This window comes from Perca fluviatilis, chromosome 24 (genome assembly GCF_010015445.1).
Source record: "Perca fluviatilis chromosome 24, GENO_Pfluv_1.0, whole genome shotgun sequence".
In the NCBI taxonomy this organism is placed as follows: Eukaryota; Metazoa; Chordata; class Actinopteri; order Perciformes; family Percidae; genus Perca; species Perca fluviatilis.
In genome coordinates, this window is record NC_053135.1 from 17,085,855 (window position 1) to 17,107,457 (window position 21,603).

The following is a 21,603-nucleotide window of genomic DNA, read 5'->3' on the forward strand; positions in this document are numbered from 1 at the left end:
CTAAAACTTTTGACCATAGTGTACTTTCTTTTTTTTTTACCCACCACACGGAGGAGGGGTGTGGTGGTGGGGGGTAAAAGTAATTTAAGTTACTTTTGGGTGGAATAACTTTTACATTGAATGTCAAGTCTGTGTTTTAGCAAAAAAAGGGTATGTGTCCAAAAACGCATACTGAATAGGAGTTACATGACATGGGTTAAATCGTTTACATCTCAAAAAGATAGGTCTTAGGTCTAGCTTAGATTTAAAAGAACTGAGAGTTGGAGCGGACCTACAGGTTTCTGGGAGTTTGTTCCAAATATGTGGAGCATAAAAACTGAACGCTGCTTCCCCCTGTTTAGTTCTGACTCTGGGGACAACAAGTAGACCTGTCCCAGACGACCTGAGAGGTCTGGGTGGGTCATAATGTAGTAGCAGATCAGAAATGTATTTTGGCCCTAAACAGTTTAGTGATTTATAAACCCAGTAAAAGTATTTTGAAATCAATTCTTTGAGGCACTGGAAGCCAGTGTAGAGACTTGAGTACTGGAGTGATGTGATCCACTTTCTTGGTTTTAGTGAGGACTCAGGCAGCAGCGTTCTGAATCAGCTGCAGCTGTCTGATTGATTTTTTGGGGAGACCTGTAAAGACACCGTTACGGTAGTCAAGTCTACTAAAGATAAAAGCATGGACAAGTTTTTCCAGATCCTGCTGAGACATAAGTCCTTTAACCCTTGATATATTTTGAAGGTGATAATAGATTGATTTTTTTAGGTTGATTTTTTTATTATGTTAATGTGGCTTTTAAAATTCAGGTCTGAGTCCATGACTACACCAAGATTTCTGGCTTTGTCTGTTTTCAACATTGTCGTTTGAAGCTGAGCGCTGACTTTCAATCGTTCCTCTTCTGCTCCAAAAACAACCACCTCTGTTTTTTCTTCATTTAATTTAAGAAAGTTCTGGCACATCCAGTAAAAAGCGCCATTCTGACAATATGTATTTAGGTCAATTTCTAAATGAAAGCTTTAAATAGCATGTTATACATCGTCCCATAAAATATGCCATAACTTTCTCTCTAAAAGGGCTAACATCAAGGTTCATGGTAATCACAATTATTTAAAAAGTATTTACTTTTAATACCAAAGGTCCTCTATTTACTTCCTACTCCTATTTTCAATTAAGATTTTTATAAACTTACCACAGATGATTTGGCAAAGTAATGACTGGGAATATGGCAGCTTTCCACATTTCCCCATTGAATATCTTGGTCAGCATGGCAATTGAGAGATCTGAAAAATACAAACATATTAAAATTTAAAATAAGATCTTTAATTAGTCCCACAGTGGGGACATTTTCAGTGATACTGCACCAAAGGGATAGTGCAATGACAAAAGCATCAGTAAAAATGCAAGAATAAAGCAGTTAAAACGGTTAAGTATAAAGACAAAGTTTAATAAAACGGTATTCCCAGTATTGCACAGAGGAGTTATTAATATTGCATAATAAGGTGTACATTAATAATAATAATAATAATAATAATAATAATAATAATAATAATAATAAAAATTGTATTTATATAGCACTTCTCACAAACTCAAAGTCGCTTGCAACATTGATGTTGCACATGAGTAAATTGTCACATATGGTGCATATGGTGTTGGGCTGGGACCTCCAGCCCAAGACCATATGCCTATACCTATCCTTTTTTTTTACCTCAGCGAAGAAGCAACGAGTCACTGCGCAACCCTCTTACGACAGTAGTGTACATTTGATTGATGACCGTTTGCTCCAAATAATTGGTTACTGCATTTTATTTAATTCTACAGTCGTTTACAATGATTGCATTTTACTGTAATGTATTTCTGATCATTTGTTGAAACAAAAATCATAGTATGCAAAGAAACTAACACTGCCATTTACATCAGCAATTAAGCTGATTAAATCCTGCGTTCTTTGGTGATTTTGTTTTGTCCTTTAAATACCACCAATTGAAAACATGAAATGACACAGGTTTCAGTGTGCAGTTAGAAAAAGTAGGTTTACGATAATTCGCAATTTGACGCGCTTTAGTCTAGGCGGAAATGGTCGTGGCCTATAATGGTCTATATGAGGAGATTCAGCTGAATTCAGGGAATGCGTGGATATGTGTATTTTTAATGTGGGATGTACGGTTTGGGAGTTATAAGGCCAAATGCGTTTTTTCTGCTATAGCGCCAGCTAGTGGTGGAAGTGGCTGAATTTTTTTGTCCGAGGTCCGTACAGGGATCTGGACCAGTCCTGAACATGGTCTCCAGAAACAGCGTTCACAGAATCCGTGCTCTCCATCCATACCTCCGTTTTGTTGGTGGCTTTAAAACCACTGGAAATACTACTGAATATTATGCCTCGTTTGGCATTTACGTATTGCAGTACAATTTCTATTTCAGAATTACTCAAGTTCTTTTTTCGTTTGGTGATCGGTGGATCACCACCGTCTGTGCGTCTTTTGGACATTCTCCAAATTCTCTTGCACATGGCCGTGAAGTGTCATGTCCTTATATGGGAATTTCCGGGGCGTTTTGTTATGCTAATGAGGAACAACTGTCACACGCTTTCAATTACGAAGATGTGGGATTCATCAATCCTAAGAACACAGGTGCAAACAATTCTTTTAAGAACATGTCATGAATCCAACAGACTTTTCTTAAAAAGTTTAAGAACAAAGTTAAGAACATTCTTAGGAAGATATTGGTGAATGAGGCCCAATGTGAGAGTCATTACTGTGTCTTGCTGTCATTTACGGCCACGCTGCTTTCTCTCCTCTCCGTTGATCTATTAAAAAATTTAATATATGTAAAATAAATGTATTTGCCGACAGTGACGAGTGCAGACACTTCGCATCACAGCGGTCTAGCAGCTGAGCAGACACAGAGCAGAGAGGGCGACTCGGCAGTCCGCTAACTTGTTGCTCTCTCTAATATAACCAATATAAGCTGCTCTGTTTAGGCTACAAAACGTGCATGCAGGCTGAAATTTAACCGTGCAGTTTTGTCGCTAGCTGCTAGGCTAAAGTGCAATGGTTAACAATGCAGCGGTAATGTCCACCTCAGCTGAGAACAGAAGTGTCTTTGCCTTCCCAGCTGTGTATTATATTAAACATTACCTGTAATAATTAATAATTTCTAAAAATCTAACGGACAAAAGAAACCCCCATATATCCTATATAATGTCCATTCTCTTGTGCAAAGCTGAAGTGACGAGCAACTTCATTTTTTTTCTCTCCATAACCTCTTGAAATAGGAGAGAATACAGTTGATGAGGATAACTATACATTTTTTTGCGGTGATGAGCTCAGACCCGCGGTAGGCGTCACTAGTGAAACGAACCAGCTAACAAACAAAAACTAAAGTACTGAAGTCTCTACACTGGCTTCCAGTGCCTCAAAGAATTGATTTCAAAATACTTTTACTGGGTTTATAAATCACTAAACTGTTTAGGGCCAAAATACATTTCTGATCTGCTACTACATTATGACCCACCCAGACCTCTCAGGTCGTCTGGGACAGGTCTACTTGTTGTCCCCAGAGTCAGAACTAAACAGGGGAAAGCAGCGTTCAGTTTTTATGCTCCACATATTTGGAACAAACAGTCTACCAAAGTTACCCTTGCTATAAACATGAAACGGAAAAGTAAAGTACCAATCAAATTAATTGTGATATTGATAATTGTATTGATCTCAAAGTCAAATGTGATTCAATATGTCCATCCAACGTGTTTAGTCCCTGTTACAGCCGACTATAAAACGCTAATGTCAGTTTTATGTAACGTTGGCTAGGCTTATGGTCAATTTACCTTCAACAAAAAGTTGTGTGGGTGTTTTGAAGGCTAACGAAAACGGGCACCATCGAATTAGTGATGTTTTATGACCGTTGACACTCCGAACCCCGTTTTCAAAATCAATCGTTAACCAGATTTAATGCAGAGTGTACAGAAACGAACAGCCTCACTCAAATGTCCTAAAACTAATTTTACATTGTGTCCTTTTGGTAATAAGCAGGGTAAAAATAAAACCTTATAATCACAATGTAATAAGTATGAACGTTAGCCTGCCATTAGACGGCCCCTGAACCCCTTCACCTATTTTAAATATGATTATTAGCGAACGTTACTGACCTGTGTAATGTTAACGTTATGGCTAGCCAAATTACGGTAACATTAAATTATGGAACAACAGCCAGTAAATTAACTTACCATAACTGACATAGCTAACGTTAACTTTACCTTCAGATTCAGTCAGATTAGTACATTTAGCTAGACCATGGATATTTTAATTTTAAAGTAATGTGAAAAGGGACGGCTAGTGCGATACTTTATCTTTATCACTTCATACGTTTTAACTTATTAACAAATCTTGTTATTTGACAAATGAACACCAACTTCCACATGTGAAAATGTCGAAATATTTGTATTAACGTTACGTTAAGATGAAATAGTGCTTACCGTAGGGTTTGAGACCGCAGCCACGAAGCAGTCTCCATCCTAACCCTTTGTAGACTGGAAACTTTTTTTCCTTCTTTTATTGACTGTGGTGCAAATATATGTGACATACAATTAGGGCTGAAACGATTCCTCGAATAATTCGATTACAAAAAATCCTCGAAGCAAAATTCTTTGCCTAGAAGCTTCGTTAAATCATTGTAATTAAGGTTGTACGGCTCACTGTGTTTCTGCACGGAGGATTATTACTACCGCACAAGAGGTTGACGCTTCTGTGGACACAAAACTGACGGCCCAGATTACAAATGAAGGAAGACGAAGATAGCGAGGGTCTAAGAGAAGAGACCGGCGAGAAAAACGACAGGTTGGGATCATTTTAAGCTGCAAACATGCTGCTACATCATCTCAGTAGAAAACATCCAGTGTACTCATCCATTCCACGGAGCGAACCTGACACGAGGTAGCTAACGTCTGCTGCTCTCGTCCACTGCGCTGTTTTACACAACTAGCCTACAGCATGCTACTCTGCTAATAGCGATGTTTTAATGTCTTAATATGCACGTGAATGACGTCATCATGCCGGTGATGTCTGCATTCTTTATTGTTTCTCCTCACTGTATATAAGGCTTCGGAAAATGTGTCCCCCAGAACAGTATAGTTGAATAGCCCTGCTGTTAGCTACAACCCGGTTCAGTTTAGTGAGTGACTCAGAATAATCCGAATCCTTAAAAGGAACTGGGTTTGCCAGGCCTACTGTATATACCCACACCTTGAAATTGGCACATTCCATGTGTTTGACACAGCTCTCTTATTTAGCTTCATTATTATGTTTTGATTTATTAAAACTGTGAATAAAGACCATTTCCTACTAGTGATTCTAACACTTCTTTTGTGTTGGGTCTTAACATTATAGCATAATTAATGTGCTGTTTACATTTTAGACAACCAATTTTTTTTTTTTTATGCCTGTGGGCGTACTTGACGGAACTTGTCTTCATATGGTGGTCTGCAGTAGTGGCCTAAAGGTTAAAAAGCGAGCTTGGGACCGGGAGGTCGCTGTTGTTCAAGTATGGCGGGAAACAATCACCACAAACTCCTGGGCAGTTCAGTGTTTGGTTTTTTACCTTCATCATGTTTAAAACTTTTTGTGGCAGCGGTAAAGACAAAGATGTTTCTTGGTAAGGGAAAAGCAGCCTGACAAGAATGATCAGCGGTAAACTAATTGTCCACCATAGGGTGATGTTGGGTTAGCCTGGCTCCGCCCTCCTACGTACTTCTGCTAAATTTTCATTTTCCTTCTGGCTTTGCGGTATATTCTTGGGTTTTCTCTAGTCACATTTTTACCGGCCCAATCAACAAAGTTTTTTGTTGGTGGCCATGATGTGGCACTCCTCCCCCACGGGGTTCGAGAAAAGCTGGACTTTCCAGCTCGATCCGGTAGTGGTGAAGGAGTTGGCTAAGGCAAACGCTAGCGATGCTAAGCCAACATCACGACCAAACGTTAGCGATTGGTTATGGCAGATCCAGAGTGGCTCTAGGTAGATCTAATAGTTTTAAACTTCAACAGAGTACCCGTCTTCAAGAAAGTTAACACTTGTCAAGGGAGAATGGCCAGACTCTCTGTACAAATGTTGCTTTTCTCCAAAAGATGAATCATTCACATTTTTTTGTTGCAGGCATTTACAATAAATGGAAAGACCTGCGTTTTCGCCAGATTGTCTGACAAGTGAAGCAGTGACGCAGTATTTGTAAATGAATGCTTATCCAGCATTGGCAACATGCTGCTAATCTCCCATGATTAATGCATCTTGTCTAGCAGCGCCTCCAACTTTTAGACACACCAGCTAGCAGGGCCGTTTCTAGCCATAAAAAGGTCTGTCTTCTTCTGAAACTTGGCCTTTGGTTGTGGTGTGACTGATTTACCTCTAGTCTCTAATCTTTTCTAATGAATTTAAATAAAAAGGTTAATCATATAATCATTTTCAAAACTATTACGGTTATTACATAACAAATTAAAATCTACAGTGTTCATGTGATTTCATTATACATTAGCAATGAAATAATTAATGCATAACTAGATTATTTTTTCAGACCATATCGTACCAACGAAGTCTATAATTGTTGCATCCCTAGAAACAACACAACTGGACAATCCTCATGCTTCTTTTGAGCTAACCAGTGTGATGCAATTTTGCCTTCCCCTGTGAGTTATGTTAACAAACAATTGTTAAAGAGGTGCTATGCAGTTTTGGCAATTTCTTCGCCGTTTTCTCACTTTTTGCTCACAGGTTTCTCTATAGAGCTCCCCCTACAGCTTTGGAATAGATATTTGGCAACACTGTAAAAACTTGCTCGGTTAGTCTGCTGTTTCCTCTTTCCCTGTTCCTCTGACAATGCTTTCCTAGCTTTCTGCTTCTTTTTTGCCGTCTCAGCCATGATCATAATGTGAAAAACTCCATCGCAACCTTGTTAGCTGGTTCCTGAATGGGTGTATGTGTGGAGTGCCATGAAGCAATTTGTTACATCGTGAGACCTGGTATCACGTAGGGTTGCAAAATTCCAGGAATTTTCAAAGTTGGAAACTTTCCATGGGAATTAACGGGAATAAACTGAATATTTTTAATATTGCTTGTTATAATACTGTTAGTTTATAACAGGGAATTTAACTCTAGTTGAAACAACCCCATCTTGTAGCATAATCTTCGTTAAAACAACCTGATTTAATGCAACTTCAGTTGACTGTCCTCACTATATTCGTCAATGACATGCACACACGCAGTAATCGGCATAAGCTACTACATACTAGGGCTGGGCGATATATCGATATAAAAAATATATCTATATATTTTTAAATGTGATATGGAATTAGACCATATCGCATATATCGATATAGTTCAAATTTGCGCTGTGATCCTTGCTCCAAGCAAGCTGCTGACCCGGTGCTCTCTACACTGCTCCTCCGCCCCTCCTCTTGCTTGCACAGAGGGGGGAGGGGGGAGGGGCAGGGACAGACACTCAAACACTCTTCAACAAACATGGAGGAAGCAACAACGTCTGCGGAGCGTGCGGAGGAGGAATTGGTTAGTAAAAGAAAAAGCAGTGGCTCGGTAATTTGGAGGTGGTTCGGATTCAAAGTATCAGATGAGCAACAAAATCACGTTATATGTAAGCAGTGCCATAAACAAGTTACAGCCAGGGGTGGAAGCACTACAAATCTTTTTCACCACCTAAAACAGCGGCACAAACTGCAATACGAAGAGTGTGTGAAACTGCGCGCTGCAGAAGCCCCAGTCGCAAGCCATCGACAACCCGAAAAGCTCCAGCCCCGAAACAAAGCTCACTGCAAACTTCATTTTCCCGCAGTATGCCTTATGAAAAGAAAAGTGACAAGTGGTGTACTATAACTAAAGCGGTGTCCTATCACATTGCTAAAGATATGGTCCCTGTTGCAACTGTGGAACAAGTCGGATTCAAAAAGCTACTGAAAACTATGGACCCGAGATATGAGCTTCCCAGTCGCAACTACTTTGCACGAGAAGCACTGCCACAAATGTACACTGAAGTCAGGCAGGGCCTTGCTGACCGCCTCGCTAACGTGACCCATTTTGCGTTGACCAGCGATATGTGGTCGAGCAGGACGTGTGAGCCTTACATGAGCGTGACGGTTCACTTCATTCAAGACTGGAAGATGAAAACAGCATGTCTCCAAACAAGTTATTTCTCCCAGGATCACACCGGTGAGCATATAGCCGAGGCCCTGCAGGACGCAATTGCAAGCTGGAAACTCCAAGAAAAGCATCTGGTTGCTATAACAACCGACAACGGGAGCAACATCGTCAAAGCGGTTGAGCTGAACGAGTGGCTGAGGATGCAGTGCTTTGTTCACAGACTACACTTGGCTATTGGTGAGTGCAGCGTTGTAGGAGTATTCAGATATTTTACTTTAAACAAAAACATATTAAAATGTTAGTTTTTCCTTATTTTCCTTTGTGTCTGTCTGCAATTTTGTGTTTTATGCTGCTGTCTTGACCAGGTCTCCGTTGAAAAATGGATTGTTAAATAGAGGTTAAATAGATTAATAAAACACAAAACTTAAAGTACTAAAAGTAAAATCACATACAATACAGAATGGTAGATTTCAGAACCGTATTTATTAGATTATTGGATCAGAATTAGTGATGTATTGATGTGTTTACCACTTTAATGTTACAGCTGGTAAAGGTGAGGTAATTATGACTTTAAAATGTTGGTTAGCCTGTTGATATGATCAAGGTAACATATATTTAGCTATTAACTAGACTCTAGTTTTTTCTCTGGATTGAAAGAGCAAACTGCAAAGTAACTAGAAACTAATGTTGACACGTAGGCCTAAACATTGTGGAGTAGAAATATGAAGTAGCATTAAAAAATATAGCATATATAGCATAAATACTAAGAACAACAACAAGAACGAAACATTAGTAAATGGTGTTGATTTAAAAAAATAAACAAGAAAATAATATCAATGTAGAATATTTCTAAAGCTTGATTTTGGAAAGCACTTAGTTGTATGAGTGTGTTAAATTGAAACCAGAGTCAAATTTCTCGCATAAGCACATTGTTTTAATAGTTTTTTTTTATGATTCTGACAGGACATGGCATGAATGACAAGCGCGTTACCCGGGCCATTTCTCTTTGCAAGAGAATTGTAAGCTGTTTTTCGTACAGCTGGAAGAAAAGGAGACATCTTGCTGAAGTCCAGATTCAGCTGGGTCTGCCAAGTCACCAACTCATAACCGAGTCTGCCACACGCTGGGGATCAAGGCAGCAGATGATAGAGTGTCCTGGAGCAGGAGGGAGCACTGGCCAAAGTCCTGTCTAATGACAAAAAGACCAGGCACCTTGTCCCTACCTGGCAGGACTTATAGGTCCTAGAAGCAGTCCAAAAGGTCCTGAAACCTCTCCAGGACTTTACCGATGCTTTGTCAGGTGAGGAGTACGTCACTCTATCATATGTGAAACCTGTGCTGCACCTTTTTTAACGAAAGTCTCCTGGCATGTGAAGAGGGTGATAGCGAGCTTTGCAAATCGATCAAGACCAGCATTGTTGAGTACCTCAACAGCAAGTATTCTGACCCAGCCGCTACTGACCTATTAGAGATGGCTTCATTTGTGGATCCACGGTTCAGGGCCACCTACATCCCAAGTGAAAAAGTCGATGCATTGAAGCACAGAGTTGTCTTGGAGGTGGAGACGCTACTAGCTGATCAGAGCAGCTGTCAACCGCCTTACCTACGTGTGCCCACTGTGCCTGAGCCTGCAGATGGAGAAGCAGCAGTAGCACCAAAAGCTAAGACACTGGCAAGCTTCTTCAAGCAGCGCACAGCCACCACCACTGCACCAACCAAGAGAGGGGCTATTGAAAATGAACTGTCAAGTTACTTGCAGTCAGCAAGTGTGGAGAGTGACACTGATCCCCTCAAGTGGTGGAAGGATCATGAAGTTGTCTTTCCAGCTCTGAGCCACCTGGCAAAAAAGTATCTCTTGGTACCAGCTACCAGTTCACCCTCCGAAAGGGTTTTCAGCTGCAGTTGCAATATCGTGACCTGCCACAGAGCATCTCTGAAGCCGGATGCCGTCGACAGGCTGGTGTTTCTCGCACAAAATCTTTAAATGAAGGAGGACATGCTTGTCTGTCTTCTAATGTCTACCTCAAGACAGCATTACTGTTTATCAAAGTAAAAAAAGAGGGGGAAAATGTTTATTGAGTTGATAGTCTGTTTCTTGTCCAACTGGTTGAGACTGTTCAGATAAGAAATTGAGTTAACAAAAAGGAAAAGGTTAATCTCAAGCTGATGTTTAAAAAAAAAAATAATGTTAAACTGAGCACTTATTTTGTTCTGTCTTTATATATAAATGCTGCCCTCACTAGGGTTTGTCATATTTTATTCTTTTGTAATGTTCGTTATTTGCATCTGTGGATTTGTAAGAAAAGAGAAGAAAATCTGTAATTTGATTTTAATAAGCCATTTATAGTTGTCAAACTAAAAAAAATTTGATATTGTATTTTTCTCATATGTATTTCAGGAAAAGATTGGCCTATTTTATTTTATAGGCTATTTTTATTTAAGATATTTTTTTTTATTTAAATGTGCACCTTATGGAGCTATGATTAAAAAAAAACCCAAAAAAAACAAAGTACTCCTGTCGTTATACAGTGTTTGTTTACATTTTATTGTTATTTGAACAGCTGAGCATTTAATAATGAACCAGGTGAAGAAACCTGTTTATTATTTATTCATTCGATTTTGCAACTGTTCACTGAAATAGCCGGTTTCAATAAAACTACTTGTGACGTCATATCTGCCTTTGACTTTGACTGAACATTTGCCCTCACTTTGCGGAAAAAATATCGGGATATATATCGAGTATATCGGCAGCTAAATATATCGGATATGACTTTTCAAATCGCCTAGCCTACCGATACGATTTAGGAGGGTTTTTTTTTTTTTTTTTTTTTTGGGGTGGGGGTGGGGAGGTAATACATAACCCATTGCTATTAACCTATGTGTGTTAATTGTATAGCCCACTTGTTCTTGATAGGCTGGAAACAATAGACAGCGCTGATGGTAACCTTATAACCATAACCATAGTAAATCAAAGGCAGCATGCTAGCTACCTTCATATGTTAAGCTAAAGGTCAATGGTTTGGGCTACTACTTAGCCTACTGCACAGATCATTTCTAGAATCCAACATTCAGCAGCAGATAAAAGCTGATTGAAGACAGTACTGCATTTGAGCCCAAGGACTACATCCCATCCAAATTCCCATAATTTCCATTAATTCCAATTAAAGTTTCCAAATTGGAATGTTTCCAAAAATTCCCCAGCTAAACTTTCCATGGAAAGCAATATTAAAAATATCCAGTTTATTCCCATTAATTCCTGTTTATTCCTGTTAATTCCCATGAAAGTTTCCAAATTGGAATGTTTCCAAAATTCTCCTGCTAAACTTTCCAAATTGGAATGTTTCCAAAATTCTCCTGCTAAACTTTCCAAATTGGAATGTTTCCAAAATTCTCCTGCTAAACTTTCCAAATTGGAATGTTTCCAAAATTCTCCTGCTAAACTTTCCATCGAAAGTTTACAGAAATTTACCAGAAAACTTCCGCCCCTTTGCGACCCTAATATCACGATATCACGATACTTCCTGACGCTGAGGCCAGTGGCTCGCTGGCCCAAAGTTGCAAGGGTGGTTTTTCCGCTCACAGTCGCCGGGGGGAGCGAGACGACCACCATTCAACCCAAAAAAAATCATATAACCATTCCAATGACTCCGAAGCTGTTAAGGCAAATTAAGCTAAAAAAAAAACTGCATAGTTCCCCTTTAAAGCTTGTTGGCTCCAACTGGACTTCATGGTGCCTTCAGCTGACTCTCTGTAAACTCATATTGCATTCATGTTGTTGTTGTTATTGTGAGTGTCAGTGCTGGAAAAAAATCTTTAAATCGAAGATTGAATTGAAAATCCTGACACCCGTATTTATTATGACAGTGAATAGAGCTACTTATAAAAGTATTAAGATTCCCATTAATAGCTGTTAGTTTGTGTTTCAGCTTTACCTTCAGATGTCCAGAAAGTGATTGTTGGTGAAGAACATCAGCAGGAGTGGAGCTCCAGTCTGGACCAGGAGGACACAAAGCCCCCCCAGATTAAAGAGGAACAGGAGGAACTTCGGATCAGTCAGGATGAAGAGCAGCTTCAAGGGCTGGAGGAGGCTGATGTCACCAAGTTCCCATTCACTCCTGTCCCTGTGAAGAGTGAAGATGATGAAGAGAAACCTATGTTCTCACAGCTTCATCAAAGACAAACTGAAGAGATAAAAACAGAAGCTGATGGACAGGACTGTGAAGGACCAGAACCAGCCATGAAATCAGATCCAGATACACATTCAGAACCAGATACTGATGACGAGACTGGAGACTCTTCTGAACCTGAGACTGATGACAGTGCTGATTGGAAGGAGACCAGAGAACCTCAGTCAGGTTTAAACTCTCTGAATAATGATATATTCCCTGTTAGTGATTCAAGATGTACTACTGGTGAGAAACCATTTAGGTGCTCGAAGTATGGGAAAAGATTTGGCACCAATAGAAATGTGACGAGGCACATGAGATCTCATACAGGAGAGAAACCATTTATCTGCCCAGTTTGTAAGAAAGCTTTTACAGAGAGTGGAAATTTAAAGAGACACATGAGAATCCACACAGGAGAGAAATCATTTAGCTGCTTAATCTGTAAGAAAGATTTTACAGCGCGTCTAAATTTACATGGACACATGAGAACCCACACAGGAGAGAAACCATTTAGCTGCTCAGTCTGTAAGAAAGCTTTTACAGAGAGTGGAAATTTAAAGAGACACATGAGAATCCACACAGGAGAGAAACCATTTAGCTGCTCAGTCTGTAAGAAAGATTTTGCACAGAGTGGAAACTTACAGATGCACATGAAAATCCACTCTGGAGAGAAACCATTTAGCTGCTCAGTCTGTAAGAAAGATTTTTCATGGAGTGGAAGTTTACAGGAACATATGAGAATCCACTCAGGAGAGAAATCATTTAGCTGCTCAATCTGTAAGAAAGATTTTACAGCGCATCTAACTTTATATAGACACATGAGAATCCACACAGGAGAGAAACCGTTTATCTGCCCAGTCTGTAAGAAAGCTTTTACAGTGAGTGGAAATTTAAAGAGACACATGAGAATCCACACAGGAGAGAAACCATTTAGCTGCTCAGTCTGTAAGAAAGCTTTTACAGATGGTGGAAATTTACAGAAACACATGAGAATCCACAAAGGAGAGAAATAATGTAGCTGCTCAATCTGTAAGAATGATTTTATACTGGGTGGAAACTTACAGGCACACATGAGAACCCAACACGTGAGTGTTACAAGCTCCCCCCTTGTTTAGCTTCTCCCTGTCTGCTCTACTCAGGTGATCCTGATTTGATCGTTAGTGGTTGGCTCCGCCCCCAACACAGTCTCACTCCCTACTCGTCAAATGTTGTATTTGAGGAGTTAAACAATAAAGATAGTTATAATATTAAAATACAGTGTCATTTATTTGTCTACATTTAAACGAATCTGCGGAAGTGACATGGGTCAGAGCAGTGGTTCCCAACCTTTTTTCCTTGGTGCCCCCTACTCATGTCTAAGAAAAGCTGACCCCTTTGAAACTGAAGTTGAGATAACTCTCGAGATAGAGCTGGGTCACAGGATATCAGAGGTCATAAATAATGAACCAATCCATCGGCTCTGCTCCTATAGGCCCAATGGTGTTCATATGGACAACATGCACCTTTGGCTGGAAGGCCCGTGTTGAAAGTGTGTCTTATCATTTAGAGCAGACACTCACGGTGAATCAGATGGTTTGTGTTATACAAGGCTGCATTACAGAGCATATTAATGACTGTCATGAAGGTTGTGGAGAGGAATAGAAACCAGTCTCTCCAGGCAAGCACACAGAATATGGTCTGCTCTATCTTTTATTCTCCATGCCAAGTATGAGCTCTTATCCTCTGGCAGAAGATATGGGTGAACTTAACATTTCTAAACTATAGGCCTAATATGGACCTACCTCAATTAAAACTTTAAATGTTGCTTGAGATTGAGGGTGTGCAACAGCTTTATGATATGAAGCATGGTTGCGTTGCTCTTGTCACTGTTTGTGAAAGATGAGCAATAGATTGTTGCTGTGTGATGTGCTTCAGTCTAGCCTATATCACTTTGTTCATGTTGTTTTTTATTGTAAGTATGTCAGCTGTATCATAAAACAATATGTCAAGTGTTATTTGTGAAGCATTTGAACTCAAGGCAAATATCCCTCTGGGGACAATAAAGTATCTCCTGCTAAGTGGTCTCCATGATGTGTAAAAATTAAAACGTTGTCGTAGGACTATAGCAAACACATCGTTGGAAAGGTCTCAACCTGGAGAGGAACATATGACAGTCTGGAGAGGATACATTACTCCTGCTTTGAAATATTGACCTCTGAACCTTGAACCCAGTACATGTATGAAGGCTTGTCATTTAGCAACAGAAGGTGCTACACACATAAGACCAGCTGTTATAGAAAGCTCTGGACATCAGCTGTCATGTAGCTATGGTCACCAAATTGTACCTACTGTAAGCACTGTCAAATATGGTAATAAGCTATTTTCACCTATTTAACGATTCGATTTTTAAAATCTGATGACACCAGTGTGTTCTCCATCGCAAAAAACCCCAGGGTGTATCCAAAATTATACACTGCCAAATTCTACTTATGAGAAATATACCAATATACTTTAAAACTACAACTCCCATAAGAAACGCAACAGAAGCTGTTACAAAGCTTGAGCACTTGTAGTTCTTCCGGGGTCGGTGGGGGGACTCGTTCGGCTCCTCTTTCTGCTGTCTGCCGTAAAATGGCTTGATTCCATTTCAGATTGAGGCCGCCCGCCGGCCGGCCGAGCACACAATGTATGAGACAAATACATGAAACTGTATTTTATTATTATAACTATCTTTATTGTTTAACTCCTCAAATACAACGTTAGAAAAAAACATCAATATTACGAATATTATATATTTTTATCTTCGTATCCGCTGAGCGGGACATACTACGTCACTTCCGGAGTTTTCCGCGGATTCGTTTATACGTTATTATGGTTCATAACTTACTGGAACAAAACTGAGCAACGTGTTGTTGCTGGTGACACAACCACTGACTGTATATATGTATATTGAAGCGATCCTGGCGTTAAAGACCCGCTGATCGCTGCCCGATTCTTTGAAATGAACGGCCGCATTGCATTGGGGGATATCGGCTTTGAATGCGTCCTGCTAGGATCATATCGTAATGTTCTAATTACAGCATACTGTAATATTTTACCGGTAAAAAGACCGAAATAATATTATTAAAATAAAGAAATTAATACCATGATAACATCTAAATAAATGTTGATAGATGTAGCGTTATAGTTTAAAAAATATAAGTCAACAAAAAAGCAATCCAGCTTCCCTGGCCGAAATGGACCGAAATAATAACATTAAAATAAATACATATAAACCATGATAATATCTCGTGAATAATGTTGATTAAAACAGTGGTTATTGGGCTAAAAATACCAATAATAACTGTCACAGATTTCGAGTTAAGGGGCGGGGGGCGTGTTTTTTTCTTTCGTCGATATCTGACGGTGGGGGAATAACATGAATGTCTATCTGACGGACCCCCTCGTCGAAAAATAACGTCAAGGGTACCCCTATTTCGTTGAAACTTGACGCCAGGGTCCTTGACCATGCGTCATACATTTGACGACTAGGGAGTGAGACTGTGTTGCCGCCCCCTGTACTTAAGGAAGGCTCGAGGACTCATTCAGACTGAAGCAGCTGTGCACCAGTGTGTATATTTTTGGGGGGATAGAGGTCTGAGGGGTATGGCACAAATCCAAGATGATATTCAGAACTAAATTCATATTTGGATATTGTACTATAAATACAGATGTACAGTATAGGCCAAAAGTTTGGACACACCTTCTCATTCAATGCGTTTTCTTTATTTTCATGACTATTTACATTGTAGATTCTCACTGAAGGCATCAAAACTATGAATGAGCACATATGGAATTATGTACTTAACAAAAAAGTGTGAAATAACTGAAAACATGTCTTATATTTTAGATTCCTCAAAGTAGCCACCTCTCAATGAGCCATCTCTCAATGAGCTTCATGAGGTTACCTGAAATGGTTTTCACTTCACATGTGTGCCTTGTCAGGGTTAATTAGTGGAATTTTTTCCCTTATTAATGGGGTTGGGACCATCAGTTGTGTTGTGCAGAAGTCAGGTTGATACACAGCCGACAGCCCTATTGGACAACTGTTAGAATTCATATGGCAAGAACCAATCAGCTAAGTAAAGAGAAACGAGTGGCCATCATTACTTTAACAAATGAAGGTCAGTCAGTCCGGAAAATTGTGAAAACTTTGAATGTGTCCCCAAGTGCAGTTGCAAAAACCATCAAGTGCTACAACGAAACTGGCTCACATGAGGACCGCCCCAGGAAAAGACCAAGAGTCACCTCTGCTGCTGAGGATAAGTTCATCCGAGTCACCAGCCTCAGAAATCGCAAGTTAACAGCAGCTCAGATTAGAGACCAGATGAATGCTACACAGAGTTCTAGCAGCAGACACATCTCTAGAACAACTGTTAAGAGTAGACTTCATCATTCATCATCAATCAGGCCTTAATTGTCAAATAGCTGCTAGGAAACCACTGCTAAGGAGAGGCAACAAGCAGAAGAGATTTGTTTGGGCCAAGAAACACAAGGAATAGTCATTAGAACAGTAGAAATCTGTGCTTCGGTCTGATGAGTCCAAATTTGAGATCTTTGGTTCCAACCGCTGTGTCTTTGTGCGACGCAGAAAAGGTGAACGGATGGATTCTACATGCCTGGTTCCCACCGTGTAGCATGGAGGAGGAGGTGTGATGGTGTGGGGGTGCTTTGCTGGTGACACTGTTGGGGATTTATTCAAAATTGAAGGCATACTGAACCAGCATGGCTACCACAGCATCCTGCAGCGACATGCCATCCCATCTGGTTTGCGTTTATTTGGACCATCATTTATTTTTCAACAGGACAATGACCCCAAACACACCTCCAGGCTGTGTAAGGGCTATTTGACCAAGAAAGAAGGAGTGAGTGATGGGTGTCGGCGCCAGATGACCTGGCCTCCACAGTCACCGTACCTGAACCCAATCAAGATGGTTTGGGGTGAGCTGGACCGCAGAGTGAAGGCAAAAGGGCCAACAAGTGCTAAGCATCTCTGGGAACTCCTTCAAGACTGTTGGAAAACCATTTCAGGTGACTACCTCTTGAAGCTCATCAAGAGAATGCCAAGAGTGTGCAAAGCAGTAATCAGAGCAAAGGGTGGCTACTTTGAGGAATCTAAAATATAAGACATGTTTTCAGGTATTTCACACTTTTTTGTTAAGTACATAATTCCATATGTGTTCATTCATAGTTTTGATGCCTTCAGTGAGAATCTACAATGTAAATAGTCATGAAAATAAACGAAACGCATTGAATGAGAAGGTGTGTCCAAACTTTTGGCCTGTACTGTATAAATAGTAATTGATAAGGAAATAATTGAAAGTCTATGAAAATAAATTTCTGGGTGTTGTACTGGACGAGACCAATGCACCTTTCGTCATTTTAGTCGATGTATTTCTTTTTGTATGTATATATATATATATGTATGTATGTGTATGTGTGTGTGTGTGTGTGTGTGTGTATATATATATATATATATACATACATACATACATACATACACACTGTATAAATCCCACAGGTAGATCGGACATTACATAACAAAATACATTAGTTTGGTCACGTTCAAATTACAGTTAATATCTTTTTTCAACAGAGCCTTACTAATCAGTAACCTACCTCCTGTCATATCAGTTTCTCACTAAAATCGTTTAACAGCAATAACAAATGTGTTAAATCCATTTCCCTTCTCAAAAAAACATTTTCAACTCAGAGTTTGAATTGTTTAACATCTTGTACTAGTCACATCCCTGTTTACTAGCTCATTGTGTGCTTGCAAGAGGTACCAGCATGTAGGAGGTGCTGTAGCTTAGTGGTTAAAGCGCCTCTCTTATAAACAGGAGAGCCTGGGTTCAAATCCTAGAAGATCCTGATTATCAGTTGATTCTCTCAACACAGTGTTTGCCTCTTTATTTTCAACAAGGGCAAACAATCTTAATACCTGATTTCCCATATCCAAAAAGTTATATGTAACATTAGGCTGTTACCAGTTGAAGTTTAAAACCACAATATGATCCATACAGAAAATGCATCATAAACTGCGTATTAACGTGTGTTAGTATTGTCAAGTTAGCTAAAAAAGTTAAAGCTACATCAGTATGATGAACAGTTGGCCTAAATGAGGTTTGGGTTTATTTAATTAAGTAAAGAGAGGAGCATTGCTACATATCCTTCATTTCTTACCTGCTAGTAATTCAGAAGAGTTTTTTTGAGAATTATATCACGTTCTAACATCCAGACTCCCTGCTCATTGTTCTTGGGGACTTTAACAGTGCAAACCTCAGCAAAAAATATCAGTTATAGTCAATGGAAAAATGTATCAATCAGTCAGTATACTGTATATTATACAGCTTATATAAGGGAAAAGAGAAATTAAGACTCAACATTACAGAAGTCCTCAAGAAGGTGCTGTGGCTTAGTTGGTTAAAGTGCCTGTCTAGTAAACAGGAGATCCTGGGTTCAAATCCCAGCAGCACCTTGTTGTTGCAGAGATTACCTCTGTTAGCATCCCATCAGCATGTGGACCCAATCCCCATGCTACCCAAATTAAAAAGGCAGACTGTTTTCCCTGGCATATTACATTTACACAGAAACACTACATTAACACAGACTTAAGATGGTGCATACAAACACATGAAATGCAGAGCAATGCAAGTTTAAGCTACAATATACACCTTAGTTTATTCATCAGCCATTTCTGTTCATTTGGCCTAATTATGCTGTTTTGATAAAAACTAGTAAATTGATTATTACCTCTCCTCCACTCTGTATGGAAGAGCCTGGGAGAAGTTCATATCAGGCAGTCGACCCCTTAAATGCCCTGGCCGTTAAAGTTCAAGTTTATTTCACCTCTGACCTGAGCCAGCATCACATGCACCTTAAACCACACCCAACAGTGATGTCACAGGGTCCTAGTGTACAACGGGGCCACGTTCAGCCCCGCCAAAACGAGTAAACCGTTTGGTTATAGTGTAGTAGGCACTGTATCTTAGAGGTTAAAGCACCTGTCTCGTAAACAGGAGATTATGGGTTCAAATCCCAGCAGTGCCTGATTATCAGTTGATTACCCATAGGCAGTAAAAGAAATGCACCAACAGATCCCGTTGCTCTGGATGGAGGCACTTTTGCAGTGATGGCTGAGCTTGACTATGTAGATGTGATGTAGGCAACCTCTCTGAAAGTTGGAAGTCTTGTGGTAGCTGTGCCAAGAGAAATCTCAATCATTACGAATTGCAGAGACATAGGCACAGGAGAATTATTGGTAACTAAAATGCTAGTTAACATTATTAATTTAACTTAAACAGCTAATGTAAATCGAAACTGCCTGCAAGCTTCTCCTGTACTATACGGTAATTCCTCTACTGTGTGCCCGAGAGTCGCACGGTTATGACACAATCGTTAGCCTATTTTTACAAAATCGTCTGCTACTGAGTCATAACGTGAGGTACAAGGTAATGGAGCCTTTTATACATTGTCGTGTTTCTTTAGAAATAAACAATGGACAAATAAAGTCTTTAAACGCTTCAGATGTAAAGTTATTCGCTGTCAAAGTGACGTCAAAATGAATGGGAGTCAATGGACTGCTAACGGCGGGTGATGGCTTGTTAGCATAAAATGGCGCCATGAATGAATTAATATATAATTCATTAGATGTATAAAATATGATAATCATGGGCGGAGTTTGCGGGGGGACAGGGGGAGCACTTCCCCCTGGTGGCTGAAACGGGTAATTGCACCTGAACTGTATGATTAAATGGAATAACTTCCAAACCAGCTATAGTCAAAAAGCTATAGTTGAAAAGAACAGAGGTTATCTATGCAAAGTAGTTGATGTTGTCAGGTTACTGTCTAAACTTGGATTGCCCTTTCGTGGGCACAAGGAGGGAGAAGAGTCAGAATCGCGTGGCAATTTCCTCGAGGTTTGCAGTTTTTTATCAAAATATTATGCTGATTTTGAAAACATGCCTTCCAATTATTTTAAAGCCACAAGCCCAGATTTTCAAAATGAAATAATTGACATCGGTGCACACATGCTTTACAACAACATTGCTGAAAACATGCAGGAAACTGGATTTTTCTCTTTAATTGCGGACGAGGCTAGGTCCTCCAAAACTGAGCAGCTGTCAGTGTGCGTACGATAAGCCGAGGAATTGGAAACCAAGGAGGGTTTTTGTGTTTTATGGATTGCTCTGCATCTCACAACGTGGCTGGGATTGAGGATCTACAAAGGGCTTGATATGTGTATACGACGGTGCGTTTGTGATAACAGGTTATGTGTCTGGTGTGCAGCTGCGCATTAAATTTAGTGCTTGTGGAGTGCTCTTCCGTGAATTGATGTGTGAAATCATTCCTGAAGAAACAGGACAGAGAGAGTCCTGGCTATCAGCAGAAACTATATGTGGCTTAACGTTTTAACGTCGGGGCATTCCGCCACCGTCTGTCTATTGCGTTCCAAGACAGCTGTGCCTCATTTCATAATCCAAGCGAATTGTTAAATTGTTGCAATGTCATTTAAAATCTGCTTTAAAAATAAACATATGTTTATTTAGCACGTTTGTTTTGTCCATATGTGGATCGTGCTGTGTTCCCCAAGTGGTAGGCAGGTCTTAGCTGCTACAATGAGACAATTTCTATTTTTTTTATTTTTATTTCTTGCCCCCTCAAATGTCAAACTCCGCCTATGATGATAATACCTTAAAAGTACAGTACATGAGCAAATGTACTAAGTTACATTCAACCACTGATTTGATCTCATCTTATTAAAGGACAGTGGGTAAAATCGACTCAAGGGATTGCTGCAAAGCTCTATTTAGTTTCCTTAAGTCTACAGGATTAGATCGTAAAGTATAGTTGTTTTTTATTTTTATTTTATTTTATATTTTTTAATTATTATTATTTTTATTAAACTGTAACCTGAAGTACTAAAGCCTTGATATTACACACTCCGGTACAGTAGGTAGCGGGATGCACCTAAATAAGACTCTTAAAACATTGTATTTTATTTTGAAGGGCAGAGGAGTTTTGCGGAAGTTGTGTTTGTGTTTCCGGGTCGCGGAAGATGCTACGACCTCCGTCCCATTAGGCTTTTCGAGATGAGCCAGATCTGCGCAGAATCCATCACCGGCGATCGGCGCCCAATGCATGCCGGTTAGATTTGTGTCCGACTTGATCCCGACTTGCTCTGACGTCATGCACACGTGGGCAACGATAATCTCACGAGACCAAGGCCGCCGCAGTTCTGAGACGCAGGTAGCGCAGTTTTTTTTTAGTTTTTTTTTATTGAACAATAGTAAC

General features: G+C 39.8%; 1 protein-coding gene and 2 non-coding genes across 3 annotated transcripts in view; all 3 read left to right on the forward strand.

The window, feature by feature from the left end:
* Positions 1 to 13,627, forward strand: part of LOC120554236 (zinc finger protein 501-like) — a 41,794-nt gene extending 28,167 nt beyond the window's left edge. The window contains exon 3 of the mRNA XM_039793007.1: positions 12,052 to 13,627. Within this exon, the coding sequence (XP_039648941.1) occupies positions 12,052 to 13,304 (1,253 nt within the window). The 3' untranslated portion in view covers positions 13,305 to 13,627. The remainder of the gene's footprint in view (positions 1 to 12,051) is intronic.
* Positions 13,628 to 18,713: 5,086 nt separating this feature from the next.
* trnat-agu lies at positions 18,714 to 18,787 on the forward strand. Its single transcript has one exon. It is a non-coding gene; the product is annotated as a tRNA-Thr (tRNA).
* A 499-nt stretch (positions 18,788 to 19,286) lies between these two features.
* On the forward strand, positions 19,287 to 19,359 carry trnat-cgu. The gene has a single exon. It is a non-coding gene; the product is annotated as a tRNA-Thr (tRNA).
* Positions 19,360 to 21,603: the final 2,244 nt, after the last annotated feature.